General features: G+C 33.6%; 1 protein-coding gene across 1 annotated transcript in view; it reads left to right on the top strand.

Moving 5' to 3' along the window:
* LOC143241081 (gamma-aminobutyric acid type B receptor subunit 2-like) overlaps positions 1–20,264 on the top strand; it is a 178,983-nt gene that overhangs the window by 132,879 nt on the left and 25,840 nt on the right. Inside the window, exons 8-12 of the mRNA XM_076484600.1 lie at positions 5–65; positions 303–386; positions 1,381–1,534; positions 6,533–6,665; positions 8,795–8,902. Of these exons, the coding sequence (XP_076340715.1) occupies positions 5–65; positions 303–386; positions 1,381–1,534; positions 6,533–6,665; positions 8,795–8,902 (540 nt within the window). The remainder of the gene's footprint in view (positions 1–4; positions 66–302; positions 387–1,380; positions 1,535–6,532; positions 6,666–8,794; positions 8,903–20,264) is intronic.

Below are 20,264 nucleotides of genomic sequence, written 5' to 3'. Positions count from 1 at the left end.
GTAGGGACCAGTTAGGTTTGTAAGAAATGAAAGGCGCGGTCTTATACTTCTCAAACAATATCAAAGTAAGTCTTGTCTTTTCGGATAGTTTTATTGAAGTATATATATATATGTATATTTTCAAGGTATGATATATTTATATATCGATTTTTAACTTTACGATGACTTTTTGCCATTATTTTTCTCACAAACTTCGACATTTAATATTAAATAAATTCAACAGTTTTGTTCTTTATGAAATTTCAAGATTTTGTACGAAATCTTCAGTCTTGACTTTAATAGTATTTGAATTTCCCCACCAGATGGGGATGAGGTAAAGGTCGGCGAGTATGATTCCACTTCAAACAGTCTTAAGCTCACTGACGAAAATGGAATAAGATGGAATGGTAAACATAATTAAATACATTATTTCGATTAGTTTTAATTCTAAAACCATATATTCCAATGGTTTGTATATTTATGTGATTTGGCTTTTTTCTTGAGTTATCTATTTTAGATATTCAAGTTAAAAGTCTGAAGAATAAAACACAAAGGTAGCGCAATACCAAAAATATCTTTATTTTTTATGTTGGTGATAATAGCATTAAGCATTACAAATAAAAAATATGTTTAGAAGAATAGAGGTTTGATGCGTTACTTAAGATAACGCATTAATGTAATTAATTAAATACGACTAAGAAAAGGCATAAAAGTTGAATAGAATTAGATTATCATTTACGTTATCTATAATGTTTCTTCTATTATAAAAGGTAAGAGTAAATATCGGATGAAGAAAAGAGCTGTACAGTTTACTCTGATGTGGAATCAAAGATTCCAAATCAAAATGTTGAGATGAAAGAAACAGAGATACTTTTAAAGTTAGACACTTTTCAAACAACGTTATTGTTTTGTTGAAATATTTGAAATCAATTGCCACAATAAAAGCTACAATTTTGAATATTATTAAACACTCGGGTAAGAATATTTCTAAACTCGTTAAATAAATCCTCATAAGCTAAGGATGTTAGGGCTAGTACTTTCAATTATCTGAAAATGACAGACACTCAAAAAATAAACCAGATACGTCACAACTAAATAAATGATAACAGAGTGCTTATCAAAGCAGACTGTTATTCTTCGCTTCTAAAGAATGTTTACTTACAGAAAACGACTAGGTTATTGAATTGATAATTGATTATTCTTTTTAATTATTTATTGGATATTGATTCATATATCAATATAGAATATAGTTATTCTGGATAATTTATCGGAGGTATGGATAGTTTATCATATCTGACATAGTAATATGTATAAAGATACGTTTTCTGTTCTGACCTCAAAGGCGTAACCAATATTTGCTGCACCGTTTGACGCAATTCTACTTTTCTTGGTCACTTCTAGGTGCTGATATTCCTCCGGTTGATCGGACGTTAATTGTCATCAGACCCACTCGAGTTAACTTGACAATCTATTACGTCATCGTGATATTTGCACTCATGGGAATACTCATGGCGTCAGCATTTCTTATTGTTAATATACGTTTTCGAAACCAAAGGTAAGAATTGTCCTTGTGCAATTTTTTTAAGTTACACATTGAAAATCTCTCGTCCTGTTTCTCATATATCAGCTGAGGCTATGTGCATGTAAGATTTCCATTTTATGAAACATATATATGTGTATACGAGATGACACATGTCGGACAGCAGCTTAGATTGTTGGTGTTGTTGTTTAGATTGTAAATACAAATATTCAGTGTTGGCCTCTTATTGCCAAATATCCTGCCGCGCACTTTGAGGTCTTAGATGCATTATAAGAGTGATGTTGGAATCCCACAGACAGTAGTAGTTTAAGAGCTCTCTGTGCGTGTTGTTAACGCGCTGTCTTCCGTTTTGTCTCAATTAAGAAAGTCATGTGCAGATCGCCCTTTGTGCAACTTTGTGCAAAACTTTTAAAACAAGCAAATAAGATTGTACCTATGTGGCATTAATGTATAGCGGACTAAATAATTTAATATGTAGAAATATTTGAAAAAGTCGTTTTTTTTTTATTTTAAGAAAGTGTTCAGATGCTAATGTGTACACTTGAAATATTATTCATGCATAGCTGCAGTGATATGCTGTTGTTGTTGTTTTGAATTAAGCGCAAAGCTACACAATGGGTTATCTGTGCTCTGCCCATCACGGGTATCGAAAACCTGGATTTTAGCGTTGTAAGTCCGCATACATACCTCTGAGCCACTAGGGAGGGGCGCAGTGATATGCATAAATAATGTTCCGCATGTTTACATGTTAGGTTTAGGGATCAGATCCTACAATAATTCCATGTTACTGAAGTTAGCGAATTTTTCAGATGAGCTTCTTGTCCGAAGGTGACACGTGATTTTATGGTCAGTGGTGTTTTTTAAATAATCCCCCATAACAAAAATATAACTATGATATACTGTTGACCAGAGAGGCCAACAGCACTGTTAGTATTCTTTGAAATGTAGGTACATTAGGATATAGTGAGTGTTACGAAATTTCATCTACAGGTTGTAATCAGTATTCCAAAACCAGCACAATCAAAAGTTAGCGAAACATGGCATCCAGCAACACAAGAAGAGGTATCATTTTAGTCCAATTGGACGATCTCAATTTTTTCGATATTCTAAGACTCAACAGGAATTCAAATCCCCCTACAAACTGTGAAACACGTTATCCTTAACGAGGTTGTTATCCTGTCCTAGGATCAAACATACTTTCACGTCAATGATATGCACAAAAACATTTGTTATGATCATTTCAAACAGCAAAGATGTCGCTAGTGCTCATATTCCATCTTGATTCCATTATGATCCTCGTTGAACCTTGAAACAAACCTGAAGAACACTGCACACTTTGCATGACAGCTAAACATGACAGTTTTAGCGTTGGCTCTCTGATGAAGTGAAGGGTTATCACTATGATAAGTATACTGATTTCTATATCATTGAAATGGCGCTTTGAATACCGGTGTTACATATACAGTGTTGTCACGAACATTGTCAGGCATTTTGTTGCTGCTGTTACACCTAATTTAACTGTAATAAACGATGTTATATTACTATTAACAGATACGTTATATCGCTATTGGTTGAGAATACTTCGTTAGACAAACATAATTATGTTAGATTATTCTCTTCGCTTTCTTTCTTTTTTTATTAAATCCCTAATGACATTATTAGTTGTTAATTGAGTACTCTACTTTGTGGAAGGCAATTATTGTTTGACTAATTTAACCGATTAAGTGCTCATGTCTTTAAATTAGATGTCAAATGTCTGTTAATAAAAAAGTATAAATGTGCCTTCTTCCAGAATCATTTTATTTTCTTTCCGGGCAAAAAAAAATTTTTAAAATAAGGTAGTCTATGTAAATTGAGCGGTAATTTGTAGTTACTATACAAAACATTACAATAATCCCTGCAGCCAGGGCCCGGCATGGCCAAGTGTGATAAGGCGTTCGACTCCTAATCTAAGGGTCGCGGGTTCGAATCCGGTCGCACCAAACATGCCCGCACTTTCAGTCGTGGGGGCGTTATAATGTGACTGTCAATCCCACTATTCGTTGGTAAAAGAGTAACCCAAGAGTTGGCGGTGGGTGGTGATGACTAGCTATCTTCCCTCTAGTCTTACACTGCTAAATTAGGGACGGCTAGCGTAGATAGCCCTCGTGTAGCTTTGCGCGAAATTCAAAAACAAAACAAACAAACTCTCCAGCCGTCTCTGGGTGATGGATACTAACACACGTACCCGCAATGGATCATTTTTATAGTAAGATGTATTTATTTGTCATTGTTTTGTGAACAATAAGCTATTGTGAGAATGAATTGGCCAACATTTTATCCACAACCTGAAAGCATAAAACATTATAATTAGGTCAAGAGATGAATTTCACGCTCATCTCGTTTGGATCAGTTTAATAAGAAAGCTCCCCCTTCAGTGGCACAGTGGTATGTCTGCTGACTTACAACTCTAGAAAACAACTTACCCATAGTGGGTAGAGCACGAGTAGCCCATAGTGTAGATTTCTGCTTAATTACAAACAAATAATTAAATAAGAAACTGTTCTACTATTCATATAGCAACATTGTTGGCCTCTCGGGCTGGTCATAATTGCTAAATAAACTTTGCAATTTTGCATTATAAAGAAACTAGATTGTATGTAATCAATATTTTATAAGTTACAATTTAATAAGTTGCAAAATATTTCCAAATAAATTTATTTTCTCCAATTCATTTTATCCATTATAGAATGTATATATATTAGAAATGATAAAAGACTCAGTTGTAAGAGGCTCATGTAAATTCGAATTCTAAATGTGATTTTATCATATTGATATTAGAAGCTTGGAAATTTTGATACTGTTTACTACTTGAATGTTTAAATAAACAGTATTGATTAAGACAAATGCATACTTGTCCTCTATTCTTATCAGCGAAACATTAGGGACAACAAAGTGCAGATAGCATATATACGAAACGAACAAAAGAAAAAAAAACATTAGAAGTTTTTCTGTATCGCAACCAGATAGTAAAGGACTGGACGAGATGCACTCGGTATGAATATATTAATATTTAAAATTGGACAGAAATTAAGGGTTTTTTATTTCATCTTTAATTCCTTCTCAACTTCGTAAGAGCCTCTCGTGGCCTCTCGTTTGGGACCACTTGTTTTGTAAGTTATTTCCCATCATTGAATATTTTGTACATGTGACTCAGTACGTTATAATAAAATTATTTTGAATAAGCAGATCAGTACGGCGCGAGATAAATACTGCCGTTACAAAGTCACTTTGAGATAGCATGTAACGGAAATACATTTTTATTTGGCCTCCCAGTGGCTCAGCGGTATGTCTGTGGACTTACAACACTACAAACCGGGTTTTGATACCCGTGGTAGGCAGAGCACAGAGAGCCCATTGTATAGCTTTGTGCTTAATTCAAAACAACAACAACATTTTTATTTGATTTTCATACGTAGTATGATGCTACAGAAAATTGGTCGCTTTTAAGAATGGTATATAGTAATCATTTAGAATAGAAATATTCATACAATTAGATTACAACAGTGATTTAGGATAGGGAATTTATCATTTCAAAACGAGGATAAAGATATCCATTGTACTTACTGGAACTAGAAAACCGGAAAATATGGATCAACTTCTGGAACCCAGCCCATCCAGAGAGAGATCTACAACAAGTTGTATTCTTGTTGTGGTAAGAAAAACGCGGCGTCAAGTAACAGATGAAAGTCCACAAACAAAAAAGCCACTAATAAAAGCTGTATACATCCAGGCGACGGTGCGCAACGTAATCCAAAAGGATCTCTAACTGAAAATGAGGCCAAAAATTACCGGTTCACAAGGTAATATTTTCCGTTCAACCCTGTATTCTTCGAGTATTTGAAAACAAAACATGTGTTTATGTTAATTCATACGAAAATACAATTGTCTCGTCGCAACGTCTATGAATTCCTATGAAATTGAACTTTTGAAATGGGCACCTGGAGACTGTCGTTTTGTATACTAGATGGATTATGGAAAGCAAACAGGGAGCAGTGCAGAGCATTTTTGACGCGACACAGCCTTTTACAGTGAAAACTGCATTGCAGGGATGTGTTAAGAAATAACATTGTCGGAAAGAGCATGACCGGACGTGAAGACATGGCCTGTAACAGCGTGATATGGTTTCAAAATTGTTGTAATATAACATACTCAACTTTTATAATCAGTCATAGAAATGGGAGAGATAACAGAAAAGTAATTTTCTGCTTTTCAACCAAATATTTGTGAAAAAAATTATTTTACTGTTTATTTATTACATTTTTTAATCACAATATTGCATTTAAATGTAAAAGATTTCATGAGAATTTTTTCTCTTAACAGATATTGGGTAGCTTCCTAAGGCTTGAAGAGATATCTAAACCGGTCTTCAAACATTGATTCGATTACAGTTCCGATAAAAATCACTCTCACAAAAGACCGTTCTTGGCCTCAACATTCCACGTTTCCTTTTTCTGTTTTTTTTTCACATTTCACAATATTTTGATTAGACTCTCGTTCTAAAATACTATTAATCTCTGATCTCCCATTTGGAGTAAATTGTTTGAATGTTTTGTTAGTCTAACCCTAAGAACTAATTAGCCTTTTGATAGATACATCTTTGAGTATTACCGCTGTTAACAAAAGTGTCAGTAATATTAAGCGATGTGATAACTAAACGTTTCGTTATGAAAATAAAAATTATTGGACCAGTTTACCCGGCTGACATTTAATGACGCTAAGTACTTGATGTGTCACTATACCATAATAATATTTATAAAGTTAGTAACTGCTTGTAATAGAGAGAGAGATTGTGGGCCTTTAACGTCTTCCTATAATTATTTTTAAGGCCTATAATGCATGCTAGAATGTAATTTCTTAGACATTAGAAGTTATTATCTCAGGACTGCATGTATGTATCTGACATAATTTATAGATAAATGAAAAAGTAAGGAAATTCTAACCAGTTTATACATACATATATATTTGTTTTAGGTACATCAAGATGTCCAGTCCTTATCTGAATAACATCATAATTATTGGATGTATGTTAACGTATACCAGTGTTATTCTGCTGGGCCTTGATAGTGGTTTGACGAGCGAGAAAAACTTTCCTTATATTTGTGCTGTAAGTCAAGACTAATTGAATTTATTAGAAAACCACGATTTGTTTTGTGTGTGATTTTAACGTGATGTACAATGATCAAGTGCCATCAACTTTTATAATAACTGATACGATGTATTAGTACACGCTTACCATTTATCAGTCTTTTATCGTGGAACAGAGAACTGAAACATAGTTTTATATATACGTATTTATTTGATTTATTTCTAACATAAGTGCAATAACTGTGTAGAGAAGCAAACATAAAAATGAATTATTACAACTCTGTGTTTATCGACATATTGTATATGTGTAAGTTGATTCTTCTGTTGTATATAAGATGTTTTATTCTCTAAAAATTCTCTATCGACAAAAATGTCATTTTTTTTTAAGTTTCAAATCATCTTAATTGAAAATGTTTGGAAAATGTCAAAATACTCTCTATATATATATATTAAAGATGAAGATGAAGAAAACACTGCAGACATGAAATTAATTTATAATATTAAAAGATAAAAACAAAACATTGATACGGTTATCTTTTATATTTTTTATGGAAAGAAAGCGCAATAAAACTCGATTTTCTTTAGTCCACATAAGTTATATTCGTGTCGGAATTTGCCATTTTCCTCTCGAGGAGAGTTATGACTATTTCATTCTGAAAGTAACATTTGTTCACTTTTATCATACATCTTATATGTTTAATGGCAATTATATGATAAAAGTGAACAAATGTTACTTTTATAATGAAATAGTTATAACTATTAATGGTTTCAAAATAGCTTTTTTATCATTGTTACACAATTTAATTTGAACATACTTCGCGAAATACTTTTTACATTTAGAATAAGAATTTCATAGCCAAATATAACAGTATCAAGCGTACACAGGTATGACACAAAAGGAGTGGCGTAAACTGGGCTACATGGGAGCTAACGCACGATTTAAACTGTGCAAGAAAATATCATAAGAACTTTTATCACCCCTTGTATATATGTGTGTGTTTTTATGAGTAGGTAGACAAATGTATTTAAATCAATAAATTACAAACAGTATTAAATGACTTAGATTTTTAGTCGCGGCATAGCTGCATACACGTTCAAGTACAAACTTTTACCTTATAGTTTCATCCCTTGACGGGCTTGAAATCTAATTACAGCCTTGGATGTTGAGGAATCCTTCTTATTTGTTTTGTTCTTCAAAACAACTGTATTTACCACTATCCTTCTTTTTTGATAGGTTGAGATTCTTTGGTCTGTGTATTTTGGCATAAATGTTTGGGTACTGGATTTACTCGCAAAGTTTTAACACAAGGGAACTTTCACGAATAATTTTATTTTATTATAACTTATAATAAAATTTATTTTGCAAATAATGTGTTATGTCTTTTCTTATTTGTTTGTTTATTGCTAAGAGTAAATATATATATGCTATATTAAGAAATTATATTTAATACACTGAGAATATTAAGATTAATATACTAAAATTGTTTATCAATTTTGTATCGTGAAAGTGACAAACTTCTGAATATAAGTATTCATAGTGACGTTTTTGCCACATACGTTTCCTTTTAGAACGAATTTAAACTCAGAATACCGTTCACTGTAAAGTATGTAAATCTTCTTGTATGTAAATACATGAAGTATGTATGTAAAACTTCGAAATCCTTCCAGTGGCCCAGCAGTATTTCCGCGGACTCACATAAAAACGCTAAAAACTGGGATTCGATATCCGTGGTGGGCAGAGCACATATAGCCCATTGTGTAGCTTTGTGCTTAATTACAGACAAACAACTCTTTAGAAAACTCAGAAATAACAAAAATCAACTTTGTGCCTTTTATCTTTAAGTATGTTTTATTATATTTACTAAATGTTTATTTCAAATGAGTTTTGAGGTTAACTGTGGGCCTTTTTATATTTATAACTTATGTTAGAAGCTATTTACAAACGTTTATAAGTTGTTTTTCTATATATATATTTGATAGAAATAATTGTGTGGGATTTGTATTTGTTGCATTTTGTCAACTGTATAGAAACGTTTACTTCTATTATATATTTAGCATCTGCAGTTGATTGAGTTTAGTCATGAGAAATATATTTTTAATTTTTAACAATCTGTTTATTTACTTTGTACTACATGTTTCTTTTTACAGGCCAGAGCGTGGGTACTCATGAATGGTTTCACTTTGGCTTTTGGTTCTATGTTTAGTAAAACGTGGAGGGTGCACGCTATCTTCACAAACATCAAGTTAAATAAAAAAGTAAGTGTCGAAACTAATTAACACTATCTATAAGTACAGTATTTTAAAATTAATTAACACTCAACTGATGGTTTTTAATTTAGTACTATTTTTCTGATGATATTTTAAAATAATACTTCTTTTGAGACTAAAATAATTTCAAATAAACAAGTAGACACTCGAGACTGTTCAGTTTACAACAGGGTTAAAAACAGGCAGACCCTGACATCAGTGGCAAACATAGAGCCTACTGGAGTGTATACCTGAAGGTCTTTTTTAATGAAAAACACCATAAACTGTGTTTCTTGTTCCTTACTGGACGACATTTTATTCTTTAGCGGATTCCTTACTTACTACTAGACATTGCTTTGGATGGGACTTTAAAGGCTTGACCTTGAACACTATTAATAGTTCTAAGCTAATATTAATATATAATTTATCTTTAAATACATTGTGTATTTATCTTTAAAACCGAAAAAAATGATGTTTATTGATCAAATAATATGCCTGTATATAAACAAATGTGAAATAACAGTCCTGATCATAGTAACAGTAATAACAGTCCTGATCATGGTAAGAGTGATGACAGTTTTAATGATGGTAACAGCTAATGCTGAAAGTAGCAAGATCATGTTTGTTACAATTTAACATTTTACCATGTTTCTAAACATCGTCTGTTTCGGTCTTAAAAACAGTTTTAATACTGATTAGACCTTGTAGATTTGTTTAGTTTCTTTTTCATGTTATATGAAAATCAATAACCAGAAGAAACAAAGAAAATTTTTAAATGAGCAACTACCTATTGATATTCTCATATTGTATCAACATTCCAGACATTTTGTGATAGATTTTTGCAACTGAATGTGTCTATTATACGACGGATGTATTATTGTGTCTTTATTTTAATATGAATGTTTGTTTCATTTAAATATATATTTAGAAATGCATGTAACTATTCCCGCCTAGTCACTAATATTATATAAGATTCTCGAGTGTAAGAACCAACAATAGACTGTGCGTATAGGTAAATACTAGTGATTTCTATTGTTGTTGCCAACTGAAATTTCGAGAACCTCGTTTAACGTTTATAAACCGACGCGCTAAAATGCAGTATATATTGTTGGTTTGCTACAGTTGGTATACTATAAGTCTCAAAAGCTATAATTATAATAAAGTCTTATTATAATCAGGAAACTATAGATATTTGACCAGGAACGTTCATAGATATCGAGCATTACAAGCCATTAAACTTCAGCAGATTAACTTCGGACATTAGTATTTTTACGAAGACTTTATATAACTTTAATGGTGCAAAACTCACCTGGATCAAAGAAGAGCTAGCTAGCTCTCAGTTAAGTGAATTGTACCTATATCAACTCAGAATTAATTCGCTAGTCGTGAACCCTCGATAAGATATCAAGGAAATTCCGATCGGATAAAAGACTTAATATTGTTTGTAAGTTTGTAAAACTTTTGTATGTAAATCATTATTTGTGGTAACTATTTGTAATAACCATTATTATAAATTGTATTATAGTTTGTCGATTAAAACACATTTGTATTAAGAAAGAAAATTGTGTGTATCAGTCTTGTTGAAAAACGTTATGAATGTGAAACATCTCTGCATATAATTATATTTTACATTTAATCTACGATTTAACTCAGATTCCGGCTGTTTGAAATCGTAATACGTGACATAATAAATTACAAAACGTAACACTTATTACTTGTATTTTAATTGAAAATGTATCACCTAGGGATGAAAACTTGTGTAATACATGTAAACATATTAATTTTCAGGCACTTATTTAAAGCTGTTTCTTGCATTCTTTACAATGTTTGTCAGTGGTTTGTATCACGTGTTTCAAAGTCCATGTACAATCCTGGGAGTAAAAGCGGTCTGTGGTATGTTAAGATTTACTAGTGCAAGACGTTGCTTTATCACATCGGTGAAAGGAAATATAGTTACAGGAAAAAAGTAGCATTTTATTTAAAGACCACAAATAATTAAGGTAATAAAACAAGAAAATATTTAAAACCAGTTATTAACTTATTATTTTTAATGAAAGTTTTAATACCTATACCATCCGTCTTGACGTACAAACATTAATTATAATTATAATCATGTTTTCACGAAATTTCCCGCCTTTTCTAAATATACCTGTGACTTTTTTCTGCAACTTTTATCTGGATTCATCACATTTTATAGCTTTAAACGAGTAAAGATTTTGTTTTGTTCAATACGCATTCATACAGGAAAATTTTAATATGGATGAAGCTCTTATTTGTAACTGTATAGTATGTAAAGAATACATACCTTACTTCCCTATAGTATGTGTATTTTGCAACCAGGAAACACTTGAATTTTGCTACAGTTCTGTTTCGGAATACGATAAGTCCTGTCGATGTCATGTTTTTAATTCGGGTTTAGGCGTAACTTTATGTAGTTGGTCGTGTGAAGAAGCTTATCTACCGTTCCTTAGGAGAGTATTAATCAATACGCTTTCAAGACTTGAGCTTAGAACGCAACAATTTGAGAGGCACATCGTTCGAGATAATAAGTTTCCAAATGAATTTAATTTTGAAATTATTTTTTTGCAATAAAAACAGATTTTCACTCATTTCATTGCATTTTATTTTAATGTTTTTCTCATCTTGATGATTAGGGCGCTGAGGGTTAAGGGTTCGATTCCCATTCACACCAAACATGGTCGCCCTTTCAGCCGTGAAGATGCTATAATGTAACGATCAACCCCACTATATTCGTCAGTAAAAGAGTAACCAAGACTTGTCAGTGGATGGTGATGACTAGCTGCCTTGCCTCTCGTCTTATACTGCTAAATTAGGGAAGGCTAGCGCAGATAGCTCTCATGTAGCTTTGCACGAAATTCAAATTTAAAAAAAAACTCATCTTGATGGAAATTTTTCCTAAACGTTCATTCTAGAAGGAATGGACACATCGAAATTGCGGAACTATAACTCCAGTTTACCTAAGATACAGTGATTGTGGTGTGTCGGATTGCTTTATGACTATCTCGTGGATCAAAGATACATCAAAATTTTTGCAGTTCTCTTTGTGATTGGTCAACTGTGTATAAGATGTGTATTATGAAAGTATGATTAACGCTTAGAGTTTCAGGAAAATTGGTTTCTGCTTTGGTAGGGCCAAGACAGGCTGCAATTATAAAGCACTGTATTATAATATAGGTTATTACGTACACCGACCTTAGGTTGAGATACTTTAATTTCTAAGTTACCTCTAGTCCAGATGGAAAAGAATCAAACTTCGAGGGATTGTGGTTAATACACGAATTCCGTTTATGTGAATGGCCTCAACACTCTTTCAGCACTTGGACGAAAGACGCGTGTCAAGTGTGAAACTCGTCTTACACGTGTTATACATGGTCCGAGCTGTTGTGAAGAATAACTTGTAAGTAACGAAAAAGCTACTGCAGACTAGGAACTGACATGGAAACTTGAGACTTTTGTTCGTAGTTAAAGAAGGTGAATGTACTTACGTTTCTTTTACAGTACCAATAAGGTGGATATACTTACGTTTTTGGTACAGTAGCAATAAGGTGGATATACTTACGTTTCTGGTACAGTACCAAGAAAGTCATAACTGTTGCATTAATCAATTAAAACACTAGTCAAACGTGTTGAAACTGCTGAATCATAAGTTAGGATGGTGGGTTGATCGAAGAATCAACAGATGAAAGAAACCTGGCATGGACAGGTGGTTAGGGTGCTTGACTCGTAATTTGTGGGTCGCGGGCTCGAATTCCCGTCATACCAAACATGCTCGCCCTTTAAGACGTGGGAGCATTATGAAGAGACGGTCAATTCCACTATTCGTTGGAAAAAGAATAGTCTAAGATTTGTTGGTGGATGGTGATGACTAGCTGCCCTCCCTCTAGTCTACACTGCTAAATTAGGAGCGGCTAGCGCACATAGCCCTCGTGTAGCTTTGTGCGAAATTCAAAAAAACAAACAAACAACAAGCTGAAAGAACATTGCGACCCTTACTTTCCCAACTATCTGACTGAAAAAAGCAGAATATTTGGTGTATAAGCATATATATATTATATTTACATCCAGTGTTTATACATATATTGAAATTATCTTGGTTTCGACACTAAGAATGTTTACAGAACATCGACTGTTTGTAGAAGTAGAGATGATTACCACAAGTTTGAAAACATGTGAAATGTGTTCTGGTCCTACTTTCCAAGTCAATATTTAAGAGGTTCTTTGCGTTAGCCACTCGGTTATAACAATCAGTGATTACAGCTTGAGAACCTAAAACGTTAGCAGATGTGTAGTTGGTGACTTCAGCTACCATACTTAGGACTTCACTAACGATAATGGTTAATATTTATCACGTGACTCACGCTCGCTATTACTGCAATGGGTTCTTATGTCCCGTTTTTTTTTTAATGAATGATGGGATGTAATAGACGTTTACGCATTAAAATGTTATGTGTTGTAGTAATTACGTATTATTGTAATTAATAAAATCTTTAAACTTAATTTTCTATTTTTGTACTTTTGGCTCTATCCTAATTGATCTCGCCACCAAAAAAAAAAAAAATCATTTGTGCCCCACACTTTGGGAAATTCTGCTCTTTCTTGTGTTTGGAAATAGACTCGTCCCGGTACAAATAACTGTTATACAACAGAAAGTTTACAGTTCTGTTTCTACATGTTGTCACTTGTGATTGCACTTTTAAGAGTAGATCACAGAATAAGTCAGCATGTGACAAAACGAGTTATACATACACATTGAACATGCTGAAAAGCATGATAAAATGATATTCATATCTTCCATGATTACGTATCAGTGAATGATAGTTCCTGGCATAGTATAGAATGGCAGTTTATTACATTACATTAGTAAATAATTTTAATACACATTTCTTAATGAACAAACAAGCTTCAAATATGAATTAATTAATTTTGATTACTTATGCTAAATATTTACTTCTTAATTAATATGTATATCTAGTTTTATATAGAAACGTTGTTGGCATATCGCTGCTGGGATCCCCTTTCGGACGAAGGACATAATTCAAGTTTACTCATTTAACACGTTACTGATTATGATTCCCAGTAGGAAAAACAAAGAGCGACAGTATTTATTTATTTATTATTTTCATTCCCCGATACGTTACTATAGTGTTGAAAAATTTAATTTTCTGTTTTGTTAGTTGTTTTAGCTATGTACAACCATTAACAATGACACAGTTTGGCGAACACTTACTATGTGCAGGTCTGGCACTGAAAAATACACGATGTTGTCGTTGTGTCTCTTCTCTGTTTCAACCGCCTATTGACCAAAATACGCGTGTTGCGGACATGTACGTATTTGCGTATTTATGTAGGTAAAGCGTACATGTGACCATAATACGAGTGATTTGTTTCTGAGAATCTAAATAAAGTGCAACTCACGTATCGAAACGAAAAAAAACAACGTTTTTGTACAAGCTGATGTGGTCAATCTGCACATTGCTAGTTCAGCAGGACTTCGGTGAGTGAAACAACAACAACAGTTAAATGGTAAGTAAATATGATTTGGTCGTTTTGTGAACATCGCTCAAATGTTTTTGTAGAGTATCTGTACCTGCCGTCCCTAATTTTTAAGAGATGGAACTTATGGAACACCATCCACCTATCACCAACTTTTGGGATAATCGCTACCAACAGATTAGTTGTCACATTGTAACTCTCCAAACGGCTGAAAGGGAGAGCATGTTTGATGGCAGAGTTCGATCCCGCAAGCTGCAAATTATGAATCCAATGCTCTAATCAACAGGCGAAGCAAGCCTTAAAGAAATAGTTGGTTTAGCGCAAGTCAAGCTACACAGTGGACAACATGTGCTACGTCTATTACAGTGAATCAAACACTTGATCTTAACGTTGTGATCCTATAAATTTAATGCTGACCTGCAGGAAAGAAGGTGGAGGGTCAGTACTTTTTTGAGATACCCAGAAGTCAAGACTATTTTCCAGTACAAATGTAAGTATTTTCTCAAGTCACCATATAAAAGGGGCCAAAGTAAAACGATACTTAATACTCTGTATTTCTAGTATTTTTGTGCAGGTACAGTTGTTGTGACTAGGGTTGTCAGGTTTTTATTGGTGTTGTTACTATGGCAAAACACTATAAACTATAAACTTACTGCTTTTCTTTCGTATCTTAATTTCTGTTATTAACCTGTATGACATCAAGTAAATACTGTCTTTCGGTATACCTGAGAATTGAACGCTTGACCACTTCCGTCTTGACACACGCGAAAAGGTTGAAGTTTTAAAAAATTTTAGAGCAGTATAGAAATTTTGAAAACGGGCTTCACCAAAGTAATTCTGTGTTTCGTATCACCCCCCCCCACACACACACACACACCCCGACCGATGTTTGCGCTGAAACGTGGACTCACGTCCCGTCATCACAAGTTATATAACCCTGTGTTTAGTCTCCTGTTTTTTCCTGTTTGTGAGGTCAGACGATTCACATTTTTTTTTGTTTTGTGAAAACCCCATTGGCGTTATCAAAATGGAAGCCTTTATAGACTGTGTCAATGAAAATATTCTTGGAAGGAGACCTCAAAAACCAACCAAGAGACGTTGTAAATTCAGAAGAATCTCCTCAAAGGGCAACTGGACGTTAAGATAGTCACTGTTTTCACCTAGTGAGCATTGCGAGAAGCTACTTTCAACAACAGCCGTATGACGTTTCAGCATAAAAATTAGAACAGCCCTCTAACTATTCTTGTTCGAATGTGTACGTATATGGTTTTCATCTATTTTAATTTAATTTTATGCATTTTCTAACTGTCTGATCTGTATATTTCAGAAGATTTCATTTTTAACTTCATAACTGAGTTCGATTTTTTTTTCTCGTGTTTTGTTTTCTTCTGATGGTTTCTATGTAGAATTCGGTACATACCTAATATTCCTCTAGATAATTTTATATATTAGGGTTTAGTTTATTATGCATTGATCTCGTTATAGTGTGTAATATTACACTGTTGATGTGTTTTTTATTGTAATATATACCTTAAGACATTCTATAAAAAAATTCAAATGATTTGGTTGCTGCTGATATTTGTGTAAATAAAAATTCTTCTAGTGAAGAAGGTTTTTGTTTTCTCATTGAAACTGTAATTTTGTTGTTAGCTTATTACTATTCACCCATCTAGTCATACATTTTAAGTTTCATACTAATGCTATTTTATTCATGTATTATTTATTTCGCCTCAAGATAGATTAGGTTATTTTATTCAGGTTGAAAACAATAATACAACCGTTCTACTTCACATGCAATGTGCCAAGTTAGTTTGAAAATATATATTATTTTGCTACAATTCTATTTGTATCTCTTAATCCTTGATAATTTCTTTCTTGCTGTAAAAACTGTAAGTTATAATAACATAATTTCTAGGTTTTATTTACGCTATTACCTGTAGTGTGTTTCTGCCATTCTGTCTTTTGTTATATGTTTTACTACATTATTTAAATTCTAAGAATGTATGGAAGAAAGTAAAGAACGAATAGTAATATGTCAACAACGCAATATCTGCTATGTCCGCCCTCCAGTGGCTCAGCGATATGTCTGCGGACTTATAACGCTAAAATCCGGGTTTTGATACCCATGGTGGCCAGAGCTCAGATAGCCCATTGTGTAGCTTTATACTCAATTCAAGAACAACAACAACAACTGTCCAGTTTCGAGGACGGCTCATCAAGCCGGCTGGTATAAAGCTTTCTTTAATTTGTTGCTTCTTTCATAAGAAGGTATTGCATTGCTGTATATTACAGATTATTACTTAGCCTGTTACTGTAATAGTGAGATAAAGGACATTTAATAACCTGTAGTTTGTTTAATACACTGTTGTTTTGCTTGATACGTTATATTTCGTGTAGTACACAAAGGACTATTGTGATGAATTATACTCGTTACGTGTAACTTTTGTGCTCTATGTGATCGATTTAGAGCAAAAATCTTGATCTTAGTTCTAAGGAAACTGAGAATTCTTATTAATTTGTTTGTTTCAGAACAAAACCATACTGGGCTATCTGCTGTGTCCACCGCTGGAAATCGAACTCAGGATTTAGGGTTGTAAGCATGTAAACTTGCTGCTGTCCCAGCAGTGAAAGTTGTAACGTGGAAGTAATTCTCATGTGACCCCGTGAATGGCATCTTGTTTTTACTTTTCTTAATATTTTCGTTAAGCCAGTAGCCCCGCATGGCCATGTGGTTAGTGCTCTCGACTCGCAATCTGAGGGTTACAGGTTTGAATCCCCATCACACTTAACATGCTTACCCTCTCAGTCGTGGGGGCGTTATAACGCGACGGTCAATCGTACTATTCATTGGTAAAGGAGTAGCCCAAGAGTTGGCAGTTGGTAGTGATGACTAGTTAGCCGTCTTATCTCTAGTCTTACACTACTAAATTAGGGACGGCTAGGGCAGATAGTTCACGTGTAGTTTTGCGCGAAATTAAAAACAAACAAACAAATTAAGCCAGTAGTGTGCAAGGCTTTAGCCAGTGAACGAGGTCAGTAGAGAAGATGGTTCATTATAAATGAGAGTACTGGAGGTGGGTATGTTTTTCCTTTTTTCACTGTATTTTGTCACTCTGTTTACAATTTTTATCACTTTTTAGTACCATTGCTTTGATTTCATGAGCCCATTTTTACAATGCATAATATCACTGCTAAAAGAAAAACCCACATGGGTTAGAATGAAACATTTGTAACGCTATTTGGAATACAGCTACCAATGTTAAAATCTACAGTGGTAAAATACTTTTTATGATAACAGTTAACTTCAAATCCTTAAACTTTGTTTCTAATCGTAGTAATTTAAAAGATAAATTCTGAATATTATTTGTTTTTTGCTGCGAACATTCGTGTTTTTCTTTGATGTAACTTAACGTTGGATTTCTCTTTAACGACCTTCAAAATATCACATGTCTTTGGAAAAATCAGAGATTTGAATTTGTCTGAGCGGGTTTTCAACCAAATCTTCACATAAGAACAAATAAACAAAACTAGAAGCTAATCTTGAACTCAGAAAGACTTCATCAGTCTTTTCATAAAATTCATTATTGAACATGAAACTTTACTGGTTGGTACTCAACTCGAGTAATTTGTGAAATTTGTATTTAGCTGAGCTACTAATATCCAAATCATATTTATAAAAAAGGTCATAGGTCAGTATTTTCTTTACTTCATTAAGGTGAATGTTTGCAAATAAAGATACAAAGCCAGCACACAAAAAATATAGCATAAAATTTTAGGTTTGTACAAATTAAGTAACATCGAAACTGTCATTGGCTGTACAGTCGTTTCTGACAAAATTTTTCAAAGAAGAAATTAAAAAAAAAACATGGTGCTATAAATGTGATTGGAATATAAATTTTTGGACCTTCGGAAATTAGTATGAGATAAAATACTGAGATTTTACGTTGTTCTGTACTTTATTTTAATTACAGTTTTAGTACCCATACCAGCTGTCTTGAGAATACATTTTTACCTCAAGTAGGTTTCTCGTCATCACGAAATCCATTGGTCTGATTCTCTTGTAGACCACTTGTTTGTAACTCACTTTTTATTTAGTTCGAAAACAAACTTCTGTAATTCGCGATCACTCCATAGGGGGCCCTCCATTTTTTAAAAATTTGCTCTGATTGCTAAAAATATTTAAAACCACTCTAGCATAATCGCTTTCATTCTATATGACAACACCAGTACCTTTGTCAGACTATAAAATATCTATAATCATATTTATTGTAAGCTTATCAACGCTTCTCTTTTATCTTTAGCCCTGCATAGCCAGGTGGGTTAAGATGTTCGACCCGCAATCTGAGGGTCACAGGTTTGAATCCCCATCACACTTAACATGCTTACCCTCTCAGTCGTGGGGGCGTTATAACGCGACGGTCAATCCTACTATTCGTTGATAAAAGAGTAGTCCAAAGCTGGGGTGGGTAGTGATGACTAGCTGCCTTCCCTCTAGTCTTACACTGCTAAATTAAGGACGGCTAGCGCAGATAGCCCTCGTGTAGCTTTGCGCGAAATTAAAAAAAACAAACAAACTTTCACCTTTATAAATATTAGGGGGTTTAAGTTTTTTCATTATAATCTTAGAAAACATCTAAGCAGGACCAGGTATGATTGTACATATAACAGAAAAATTTAGTATTCTAATAAGGTTGCAACACCTTGCAATTTTCTGAGAATTAATTCAATGGGTGAGCAAAACTTTCACAAGAGAAACTTTTTTTGAGGATGGATGGTGATGGAAACTCTACACGTCTAATTAGCACTCGGATCTTAATTGTTTTGTTTTGATAAACATTATTCCTTCTCTAAAACTGTCACATGATGTTTAGATGTACAACTGCCGTTTTTGTTGTAGGCTCGATAGATCGAACTTGCAGGCCTAGCATGGCCTAGCGCGTTAAGGCGTGCGCTTCGTAATCTGAGGGTCGCGGGTTCGCGCCCGAGTCGCGCCAAACATGCTCGCCCTCTCAGCCGTGGGGGCGTTATAATGTGACGGTCAATCCCACTTTTCGTTGGCAAAAGAGTAGCCCAAGAGTTGGCGGTGGGTGGTGATGACTAGCTGCCTTCCCTCTAGTCTACACTGCTAAATTAGGAGCGGCTAGCGCACAGAGCCCTCGAGTAGCTTTGTGCGAAATTCCAAAAAACAAACAAAAAACAAGGTCGAACTTGCATAAAAAAAAACACGTAGCTACAATAGAAGAAACGATATAGTTTGTTTACCTACCTGTTCTAGTCAGCCACATGAAGTGCCAGTAAACAACCAACACTTTAAGATAATAAGATATAGTTCGGACCTTGGATCGATATATTTATATATTAAACTGTCTCTACAAAACTTGAGCCTGAGTCGATATGTTTTGTCGCGAATTCTGAAAATGTAAGTTTTTATCGTCACGTTTCGCATTGTTCATAAGTGGCTTTAAAATATATTGAATAAATTGCACTATGGGTTTGTTTTTATGCGCTATAACGTTTAGTTTATTAAATGTATGAAAAGGTATTCTTACATCACTTTACCTATTACCATGTAAAGTATATTGCAGTAATTGCACTTCAGGGTTTCAATTTCATTGTGTTTTTTATATATGTACATAGTTTAATTCGTATTTATTTTTTTGTTTCTGAAGGGTTTTATTTTGTATTATACTTCGTATTTTTCAGCTTGGCGTGTCCGTTTTATATTTATACTTTCAAAGAATCGTCCTTGTTATATTTAATGGGTTTCTTTCGTCTCGTATGTTTTCACTGAAATGATTTGTTTCTTTTATATTTTATTTTATATATATTTTATATATTTTTTATTTATTTTATCTGG

This window comes from Tachypleus tridentatus, chromosome 2 (genome assembly GCF_004210375.1).
Source record: "Tachypleus tridentatus isolate NWPU-2018 chromosome 2, ASM421037v1, whole genome shotgun sequence".
Lineage (NCBI taxonomy): Eukaryota > Metazoa > Arthropoda > Merostomata > Xiphosura > Limulidae > Tachypleus > Tachypleus tridentatus.
The sequence above is the reverse complement of the archived record's forward strand: the minus strand, read 5'-3'. Positions and strand labels throughout refer to the sequence as shown.